The sequence below is a fragment of the Lolium perenne genome, chromosome 2 (genome assembly GCF_019359855.2).
Source record: "Lolium perenne isolate Kyuss_39 chromosome 2, Kyuss_2.0, whole genome shotgun sequence".
Classification (NCBI taxonomy): domain Eukaryota; kingdom Viridiplantae; phylum Streptophyta; class Magnoliopsida; order Poales; family Poaceae; genus Lolium; species Lolium perenne.
The window spans coordinates 301326676-301337669 of record NC_067245.2 but is presented as its reverse complement, the minus strand read 5'-3'; the positions used below and the strand labels follow the sequence as shown (position 1 = coordinate 301337669).

Here is a 10994-nt window from a genome sequence, read left to right as displayed (position 1 = left end):
CCAGGACTTCGGCCTCATCGCCGCGCCCCTCACGCGCCTGCTTCGCCGCGACGCCTTCTCCTGGGACAAGGAGGCGGCCACGGCCTTCGCCGCCATGCAGCGGGCACTCACGACGGGTCCCGTTCTTCAGATGCCGGACTTCGACGAGCCATTCGTGGTGGACTGCGACGCCTCCGGCATTGGCTTCGGCGCCGTCCTTCACCAGGGCGAGGGTCCACTCGCCTTCTTCAGTCGCCCCTTCGCCGCGCGCCACCACAAGCTCGCCGCCTATGAACGCGAGCTGATCGGGCTGGTCCAGGCGGTGCGCCACTGGCGGGCGTACCTTTGGGGCCGGACATTCCGTGTGCGCACGGACCACTACAGCCTGAAGTTCTTGCTGGATCAGCGCCTCTCCACCGTGCCGCAACACCAGTGGATCAGCAAGCTCTTCGGCTTCGACTTCACCGTCGAGTACCGCCCCGGCCGCCTCAACACAGTCGCCGACGCCCTGCCCCGCCGAGACGTTGACGACACTGCGGACGCGCCCACAGTCGGTGCAGCCCTCTGCATCCACTCCGGGCCATCTTTCGCCTTCATCGACGAGGTTCGCCGCGCTACTGCCACGGCTGCGGATGCGCAGCGACCTGCGCCGCCGCCTTTGGCCGACGGCGAGCTGGCCACGCCATGGCGCTCGGACGAGGGACTACTCCTCCATGGACGCCGCATCTTCGTGCCGATCATGGAGACCGCGCCACCAGGCCTTGTCCTTGGCGCATTCTGCGAGTCACGAGGGCGTCCAGAAGACCCTGCACCGTCTCCGCGCTGATTTTTACATCCCAGGGGATGGCGCCCTGGTGCGAGACTGGGTGCGGGCGTGTGTCACATGCCAGCGGAACAAGACGGAGACGCTCCGTCCGGCGGGCTTGCTGCAGCCGCTGGACGTGTCGTCCCAGGTGTGGGCGGACATCTCCATGGACTTCATCGAGGGGCTGCCGAAGGTTGGCGGCAAGTCCGTCATCCTCACGGTGGTTGACCGCTTCTCCAAGTACGCGCACTTCATCGCCCTCGGTCATCCCTATACGGCGGCGTCCGTGGCACGCGCTTTCTTCGACGGCATCGTTCGCCTCCACGGGTTTCCGTCCTCCATCGTCAGTGATCGTGATCCTGTGTTCACGGGTCACGTCTGGAGGGACCTCTTTGGCTTGCCGGGCTTAAAGCTCCGCATGAGCACGGCGTTTCATCCTCAGACGGACGGCCAGTCCGAGGTCGTCAACAAGATCATCGCCATGTACCTGCGCTGCCTCACCGGGGATCGTCCACGAGCTTGGGTGGACTGGCTGGCGTGGGCCGAGTACTGCTACAACACGTCCTACCACTCCGCGCTGCACGCTACTCCCTTTGAGGTGGTCTACGGGAGGCCACCACCGGCGATGCTTCCCTATGCGTGCGGCACGGCCCGCACTGAGACGGTGGATGACCTGCTGCGTACCCGCGACGAGATACTGGCTGAGGCGCGCCAGCGACTTCTTCAGGCTCAGCAGCTGGCCAGGAAGTACTATGATGCACATCATCGCGAGGCGGAATTTGCGGTGGGCGATTGGGTCTGGCTACGTCTTCTTCACCGGACGACCCAGTCCTTGGACCCGCGCTCTAGGCGCAAGTTGGGACCTCGTTACGCCGGTCCTTTCCGTGTGCTGGAGCGCATCGGCAAGCTCGCCTACCGCCTTGAGTTGCCTGCGGGCTCGCGCCTCCACGACGTCTTCAACGTCGGCCTCCTGAAGGCCTACCGGGGCGACCCTCCTTCTGCACCACCAGCTCTTCCACCTACTTCGGATGGGCGTCTCGAGCCTGCCCCGGCGAGTGTGGCTCGCGTGTTGAAGGCCCAGCAGCGCCGTGATGTTTGGCACATCTTGGTGCATTGGACCGGACTGCCCGAGGATGAGGCGACTTGGGAGAAGCTTGAAGATCTCCGCCAGCAGTTTCCAGAAGTTCAGCTCGAGGACGAGCTGTTTGAGAAGGCGGGGAGAGATGTTATGGTCGGTTTGACCTATACGCGCAGGAAGCCCACTAGTGGCTAGTTGTGGGCTTAGCCCAAGTAAATTAGGGGCTTAGCCCAAGTAAATTAGGGTTTCGAGGAGGCCGTCCTCCTATATAAACACTTGTATCCCTTCGAGATTAATCAGACAATAATTCAGTATCATTACTGTCTCGTCTCCTGAAGGGAGACGGGAGATCCCTGCGCCCGCCGCACCAACCCTAGCCGCCGCCTCCTTCCTCCGCGACGGCGCCCAGTCGCCGGCGCCGAGCTCTCCAACCTCTCCGCCCTCACTTCCACCCTTACAACCTCCGCCCTAGACCCGGTAGAACCCTAGCCTCTACCACATGTCGACTCACAGGTGCATGAAGACAGGTTTGTCCCATCATCATCTGCTGCCCACACTGCAGGTGCAAAACAAAGCTAGTTAGTCCCAACACTGAAAGTACCAGGATAGTAGCAATAGCATCTTTGATCTCAGCAGCTTATATTAAGTTAGTCGGCAACTCAGCTACGAGGCAACTCGACTAAAGTGGAAAAGGAATGACTAATAATAAAATGGGAGGGCAAGCTCACAGTCCAAACTAACTGTAATATCATGGTAACTAACTGTACAGAACTAAGAGAATGCCAGCTAAGGTCTACTTGTGTAAATCTTATTAGCTAGGACCAATTCCAGAATTTGAAATATTCAGTAGCAAGGAATAATGCAAATTGACAGAATAAGATTGAAGAAACTGCGTTACAGTTTCATTGTATTGCACCTAAATCAAAGTCTTCTCGGCAAGCAAAAAATCGTAGTGCTGCAAACGGCAAATCTGAATGTTGCAAACTGTAGACTTAGACTCTTCCAAGGGCACTATGTAGCTGCAAATTGCATGCAAGAAAGACAATATGTCTACATGTATACTTCATGCCTTACTGAATTAGCAAGAAGGCAAGCTAGTGTCACTGTTATTCTGAAGAATAGTATCAGTAAATCAATGAAGTGAACAAGCAAACTCTCGTAGATGTACCAAAAGAAGAAGAATGAATTAACCTACTGGGACAAAAAATGATTTCAGTTTAAAATCATGAAGGGCGGTTAGAGAAAAGCGTCCTATAAAAATTAATAAAGAGAAAGTTTGTCCAGCACCTTGGGTTTTCTTACTAATTTCATTCGGAAGTCTGAGACAAATAATACACAGTAGACATTAATCTATATGAAATCAACAGCGGATTTCCAGGCCTGCAATCAAATATAATTGAGTTACAAAATGGTTTCAACAGAATGATGTGAGTTGGCAAAATCTAATTTCCAAAGAAGAAATCCATTACAACGTACAGACAACAACAATAGGGAACTTCCAAGACCCACCTTGGTCCTGGAGACCGACCGCGGCAAGTCTAGAGAGCAGGAAACGGTGCAAAGAGCCACCGCCGATGTCGACAAACACGGCAGCAAGAACAGCATCTCTGGATTCAAAGTATTACCCACCACACTCAACAAAGGTTACTTACAGAACACACGCTATTATATCAAGTTAAACCAACACCAGTAAAGTTTGAAAAATAAAAACCCACTAAAGTCAGAGAAATGGAATTTGCTGGATTTCCACACCACAAGTTCATTTTTTGCTAACTTTTGACGACATTTAAAAAAAATTGACCCAAAGGTACCAAGATAGGTAAATATTATATTTCTCACTGCATGTCTAACAAAAAAGATGTAGCAAAATGTGTCTACATTAACTTCATGTTTTTTCCTTGCAGATTTGGTGGGAGTTGTGTGTTCAATCACACAGACTGAAAACAAGTGGATTATTTGTCCATACAATAGGAATAAAGAGTGGCATTGATCATTTGATTGATATATAAGAAAATTTAAATACATATATATAACCTATAATTTATTCTTAATTTCTTACGCATCTCATTCCAAATCATGAGAACAATTTGCAAGCACCATCAAATTATCCATGTGAAGAACATACTAATAAAGCTGTTCAAAAACTACTCGCCTTTTTGGATACACCAAAACAAGTAAGACAATACTGTCACCAACAATAATTTTTTGGATTGTTGTCCTGACTAACTTCATACAAAAATATAAGATAAAATGTATTACACTTGAACCACTAAATTTTTTGCAATGGATTTGTCAAATGGATGGTAGTAACATCTATTAAGACAGGGGATTCTTTTGGTTCTCCAATGTGCAAGAGCTCAAGAAATAGACGAAATACACTAGTAATGTAAGTAAATTTTAATCTAGAACTGTCCTATACAATTTCATTTTAGCCATTTAACTCTTGCATATATGTACAAACTAAGCCACATTATTAAAGATGACCCGGGTAACTGCCTGACAGCATTTTCTCCAACATGAGAAGAAACAATTGAAAAATTAGCACATAACCTTTCGACCGAAACAGTTAATGAAGTTCCGAACCAGAAAAAAAAAGTTTCCAGCTTGCGCAAGGCAAACCAAATGTAGAACCTTAAAGAACTATTCTAGGATAGTAGGATGTCATTCCTGGTAACTAATGACAATAATAATGATAAAGCAAAAAAAAACCAAAGCTCAACTAGAACACAATCCTGTTGAAGAGAAACTTGAGATAAAAAAAACTGCAATAAACATTATAAGACTTAGAGAGGTAACACTCACTATCTGCATGCTTCCTAGAAACATATTTACATTCACTAACAATTTTAGTATAAAATTTCAGTTTCCGGATATTTCTACAGAATCATGTCCTCAAGATGGCACCAACATTAGCAGAAACAATAATGAAATGCTGGCATTTCTTGACAGGTATTACCTCCTTTCCAAACTATAAGCCTTTTTAGAAAGCTCTTATATTTCAGAACAGAGGTAGTAATTCATTATTTCACATGCATCACTATATTTTAGTGATAACACTAAATTTGCCATATAGCATGATGAAAGATTAATATTGATGTACAATTTATCTGATGGGCCGATCTCACAACCTTCATGCAGAATAGATTATAGCAGAAGATTAAGCTAGAAACAGTAAAATCAACAGTTCCTTCAAGGTGCAACCAGAACTTACAAGGTAAATGTACATAAATGCAAAATTGCTTAGTAACATGTATTAAAATATAATGACCTTTTGCACTTAAACAGGTCTGTGAACGAAGTGCAACTTCCACAACATACGAAGATAAAAAAGAAACTCAAGGCAAATCACATTTTTTACTTCTCAATTACCATTTCTTATGTATAGCAATACATATTTCATAATATGATATATAATATATTTACGGAATAAAGCTTCCTATCAAAGCGTTAACATCAAGACAACATCAGCACTTCATTACAATTTATCAATTAGCTTATTGTGCATATGACTAATCTTTTATCCCAACATGTAGCTGTACTTCAGAATAATATTGATGCCATATTGGTTGTTCCAAGACACACCATCGCATTAAGCAGCAAAACTAAGGATAGGTGTTGCCTAATTGTAACATGAACAGAGTTAGACCATGGAAAATACATAGAGTGCAGATACCAACATCTGTACATGCCATGAATATAACATCTAATACAGAAATAATAGTAATCATTCAGATAACACCACGAGCAAATCAAAACCACAGAAAAGCAGGTAACTACACACTGAAGTCATCAGAAGTCTTTTGCACAATATTCTGTTGTTAAACCCAAAATCTCCAACACCCCAAAAAAAGTTGCTAACTAACGCTGCATCAGTTCCCTTCACAAAGAAGTGAGACATTCAAACGATAAAACTCTAGAGCTAATGAATGCTCCATCACTGCCTTAACAAGGAAATAGGCTCTATTAGTCCCTTAAGAAATAAATGGGTCGCTAATAGAAAGATCAGACGCGTCGCTGTAACTCCAAATATGACCCGCTGCACGCCCACGGACCTCCAAGGAATGTTTGCGCAAGGACTTATTGGCCCACATTCTCTTGGAAGCCAACGGCTGCAGTTTGCCCGTGACCTCATTCATCATCATAGATTCTGGACCGGCCAGCAAAACTATCACGTTCTGCAGCAACACCGCTCTCGCAAGAACCAGCTTCAGGAACTCAACCTGGTTTGGACCCCCACTAAACTGATCAAACACCAACTTCTTGACACGTGACTGCACACATTTGATCGGACCGACCCTTTCCCAGAAGGTGGAATTGAGCTTGTCCCTGGCCTTGACTTCACCAGGGTCGTCGTAGTAGTCAGTGTCATTATCAGACTGCAAAATTAAAGTGTGCAATTCAGCAAAAGATGGAATCCGAGAAGTAAAAATTGTGGTGAAGCAAACTGCGAATGCAGAGAGATGCAGGGTAAACAAAAACTCACAGCCATAATGTGTAAGGTCTCTACTTCAGGGAAGCATCTCAAGAAACTCAGCAATGTTCTCACTTCCCCGGGGACTCTGAAACGCACCTTCACAGCTAACACTTTGATGCTTGGAACCTCTGTATTTGGGCTAACTTTTGTCACCCTAGCCTGCAAATCGTCGCAGCAGTGATCAAATTGACAGCTTAACTCAACGCCAAATCAAACCAGCCCACTCAAAGATCTGTCTATATGCTCACTAAGAAGATAAATAGGAGAGAACAAATTCGACCTTGATGATGGTGTTGCCAATCTCAAGCACATGTTTGGCCGTGTCCAAGTAACCGAGTACTGTGAGCTGAGGAGCATAGCCTATCTTGACCTTGATGGTCATTCCAGGCTCAGGGGCGTGCGTGCAGTAAAGGATGAGCCGCTGCATCTGCGGAGCGGCAATGATGGCGACCTCGTCCACCAAGGAATGCCAGAGCAGCACGCACCGGAGAGTGTGGCTGCCGATGCGGACGCGATCGGGCAAGCAGTAATTGGAGATGAGCGCGAAGATCTCAAGCTTGGGGCTGCAAGCGAGCATGTAATCCAGGTCGTGATCCTGCATGATGCCTTGGCAGATGCCGAGCTCCCGGAGGTGAGGGAAGACGTCAGGGCTGCGTGGGGGGCCGTTGCTGGTGAAGGGGAAGAGCCAGACACCGAGGTAAAGGCGGCGGAGTGATGCGCCGCAGCAGAGGAGGGACTGCGGGAGCTGTACGGGCACCTTGTCGAACCAGGGGCGGTTGACGAGGATGAGGTTCTCCACGCCCTTGTCGGCGAGGAGGCGGAGCCACCCGGCGAGCGCGTCCTGGTTGGTCTCGTCGATGAAGTTGCTGAGGAGGTGGGCCCAGCGGAAGGGGCCCGGGTGGGAGGCGAGGACGCGGGACACCACCGCGGCGGCGGGGGCGCGCCAGTCGGCGCCGGGCCCGTCCGTGAGGAGGTGGGCGTCGTCGAGGACGAGCGGGGTGGCGCGCCACAGGCCGCGCCAGCGCCGGGAGAGCGCGTCGGTGCGGGCGCCGTCCTTGACGGGGAGGCGGGAGACGACGTTACGTAGGAGGCCGTCGGGGAGGGCGCTGATGCGGTCCTCGCCGCCGCCGCCGTCGGAGAATGCGGCGGAGAGGGAGGCGGCGGCGGAGACCGGGGAGGCCGGGAGGCAGTAGTGCATGACGTCTCTGCTCAGGCCGGGAGCCATGTTTCCCTTCCCTTGGGGGCGGCGGCGCGGCAGTGAGCAGGTGTTGGGGGCGGCGGCTGGCCGGAAATGGCTTGCTAGGTTTGGCCGTTCCTGTGGTATAGTTTGCCTTCTCCATCGGTGTAAATTCTTTTCATTTCCTGTTTATTACTGTATCATTTTTTATGCCAACAAGATTGCAAGAAGATGTAGCCCAAGACAATAAAACTCAATGCACAACAAAATACTTAATTAATTCTTCTAAGTGAAGAAAATAAGACAACAAAAATTGAAGGTGAAAAGGGAGGCGACCTTGCCAATGTTGACAATGTTGTCCCCTCCTCCGTCCACCACTGGGCGATAGGAAGAGGGGGAAACCCCGATTTCATGCGCGAGACAACGTGTAGGTTTAGGTTTACGTTTCTAGTGGATCTAGCTGGGTCGTTAGAGCTTACATAACTTATGCTAGCACTTATTTAAAGTTTGCAGTGCTAACGTAAAAAAAAGCTAATTACACATTTAGTCCTAGAACTTGTATCGCATGTGAAGATTTGGTCCTAAAATTTGCAAAGCGTGATAACCAAGTCTAAGAACTTGCGTTGGATGTGAAGATTTGATCCTCGAAGTCGGACTGTGCCACGCTGGAGTCCGAATCGGCTGCCCAGGTGGTTTTTGTCGTGTTGGTTATCTTGCAAATTAGCCCCTAGAAAAATGCTTCTCTTTTTTATGTCTTCATGCACGATTGGCTGGGTTGTTAAAGGGTTTTCTTTTTTTTGGAGCTAAATTATCGGCGCTTCTCCCGTGTTCTTGCTCGCGCACGCGCTGCTCCTCCCTCCGCTGCAGCTGATGAACTCGTCGGAGATTCGCGAGAAGCTGTGGAAGGATGATCCGCCGGCCTGTGGTACGACTTGCCGTCCTCGATTCTTCCTTCTCCCTCTGGTTCCGCTCCTCTGGTTCCTGGCTCGGAAAGTTGTTCTTGGTGAGGGTAGGATTAAAATCGAGGAAAAAAAATTTTTGCGATGAATCGATCCGTAATCAACGACAATGTCGTCTGAGCCCATTATCCTTCATAGTTGAGGTCTATTGAGGCTGTTCCAGGAACGTCCTATTAGGCGGAAAAGCAGAGACTATTCTCGTTCAATCCGAGAATCAAAAGTTTTTTGTTATAATTCTATTTACATATGTTAGTTTGAGTCTTTGTCGTCGAATAGGACCAAAAAAGTTGAAATTTAGGCAGATTTGTAGAAGTGTTAACTCTGAATTTTAGTGTTCATGTTTGTTGTGGTTTCAGTTAAGTTCAAATGGTGAGCAAAAGAAAGATAAAATGCAGAAAAATTCATAGTTCTTGCCAGAACATTAGAATATCATATGACATTGCCAAATAGAGATACAAACGCGGTCCTGTTGCTAACAAGTAGTAACACAACAAGGGATAGGAACTGCTCTGCTCACTCTGAGACTAGAAACACACCAACTGCTAGAAACTGCTAGGAAATTATTGTGGCTTACAACTGATGTTGTTGGCCACCTTCTTTGGAAACCCTTGGATGCCTTTCTTGATCTTGCACAACATGACAACAGCTATCATAGATTCCTCTCTTTTAGGCACAAAGTAGGGATCAAATGGTAGTCTTCCAGGGTATGTAGCAGCTTCAACTGCAGTAGAGCCATAAACTCTAGGTTGGTTTGGTTGGTTTGTCTGAAGTGAGCTTGGTATCTCAGACATGACATGCCTGTTTGCAAGAGAGTACATCATGCCATGACCTAGATCTTCTAGCCCAGCTACAGCATCCATCTCTACAGCTAGCCTATGTAGCCTATTCCTCTCAGTTGTTGCCTCCCTCTCCTCAGCACTTCTTCTGTGGTACACAGGCACTTATTTCTCCCTTGTTGCATATTCTCTGGCACTAGAACTTGATCTCAACCTTGAAACAGAGCTCCTTCTGGAACCAATGTTTCTCCTTTGTTTGTCACTCCACACATTGTGTTCCATGGTTGAGATCAATTTGGCCAGGCAGTACAGGAGGCACCCATATTTAAGGTGTATGGGGCAGGAAGAAGACAATGCTCTAGGCACACAAGGCAACAGTACTTGTAATAAGACAACCATTGACAATTCAAATCAACTTGACATATCAGTATTTTTGTAGTCTGCCTCATGTATCTGGCTAGTTGAATGATAGTTTGTCTTGTTCTTTTTTTTGCAGTTACTAATCCACAGCTGGCTCCAAAGCTTTTTTCTTTGGAGGTGTGCCACAATGGATTTTTTGTGGCCTTGCTGGAAAATTGAAGTATGTGGATGACACTGTCTCTGTTTTTGACAATCTGCTAATTGACAGTTGGAACAGCTCAACACTTGATCATATTTTGTGTGTGCTTGATTATATGAGGGATCAGAAGGTTCATGTGTACTGGATTTTCCCAGGTAAAGAGTTTTTTGATGGTTTGTTGCCTCTGCTTGCTAATGCAAATTTGATTGACATGAGAAGGGAAGCACAAGTCCACAAAACCATGGTTATATGTGTTGATCGGAGCTGACCTTCTGAGGGCTAGAGCAGTTATTGCTAGAGTGGGAAATGATGTTGCACTCTCTGAAGAAGTTGCATCAACATCAATTGTAGTAGCACAAGATGTTGGGCAAGCAGATAGTGACAGTTCAACTGACTCTGAATTTTTTGATAGTGATTATGATGCAGAATCTGGAGATGATGATTTGTTTTTGGATAATTAATGTTGACAGTACTGACCTCCATGACAACAATGATACGGTGTTCACTGCTGAAATTGAAGATGATTCTCAACTAGAAGGCAGAGACCTTAATTTGGAAGAAGGAGAAAGACTGCAGTTAGAGTACAAATTTGCAGCATTTAACCCAGTAGTTGACATGGATTCTCCTGTATTCAAGATTGGGATAAAATTTGGCAGGATTGAAGAGGCCAGGCAAGTAGTGAATGCATACAACATCAGAGAGAGTGTGAAGACAAGGAAGACAAAGAATGACAAAAACCAGGTTGCATGCAATTTGTGAGGAAGGTTCTCCATGGAGGCTAGAGATTGGTTTTGATTTGCAGAGATCATGTGGATATGTGGTGACATCTTATGAAGGAAATCAAAGATGTGAGAGAGTTTATGAAATGAGAACTCTTACAGCTAAATTCATATGCACACGATTCATTGATGAATTCAGAGACAATCAAAAAATGGACCCCCAATCATTTGCAGCAAAAGTGTAGAGAAAATACAATATGTGCCATGACAGGTGGAAGTTGGGCAGAGCAAGGAAGGAAGCTATGTTGGAAATCCATGGTAATGAAGAAGCACAGTTTGCTCTTCTAAGGGACTAGTAAAATGCCCGTGCGTTGCCACGGGTTAACAATGCATCAAGCCAAGGGAAATAACATGCATCACACCCAGGGAAATAGCATGTGTAGGGACGTACGGCAAAAAATTCTAGGT

General features: G+C 47.0%; 1 protein-coding gene across 1 annotated transcript; it reads right to left on the bottom strand.

The window, feature by feature from the left end:
- Window positions 1–5595: 5595 nt before the first annotated feature.
- Window positions 5596–7668, bottom strand: LOC127337078 (F-box/LRR-repeat protein At3g26922). The gene is made up of 3 exons (XM_051363960.1): window positions 6617–7668; window positions 6346–6495; window positions 5596–6238 (listed from the first exon to the last, which is right to left on the bottom strand). The coding sequence occupies exons 1-3, from the start codon at window positions 7559–7561 to the stop codon at window positions 5834–5836; spliced, it is 1500 nt and encodes a 499-aa protein (XP_051219920.1). The 5' UTR covers window positions 7562–7668; the 3' UTR covers window positions 5596–5833.
- Between the last annotated feature and the right edge of the window lie 3326 nt (window positions 7669–10994).

Coding starts and splice junctions, on each gene's coding strand:
- LOC127337078 (XM_051363960.1), bottom strand. CDS start 7,561: ATGGCTCCCGGCCTGAGCAGAGACGTCATGCACTACTGCCTCCCGGCC. Junction 6,496..6,616: donor TTGGCAACACCATCATCAAG/GTCGAATTTGTT, acceptor GACGATTTGCAG/GCTAGGGTGACAAAAGTTAG. Junction 6,239..6,345: donor AGACCTTACACATTATGGCT/GTGAGTTTTTGT, acceptor TTAATTTTGCAG/TCTGATAATGACACTGACTA.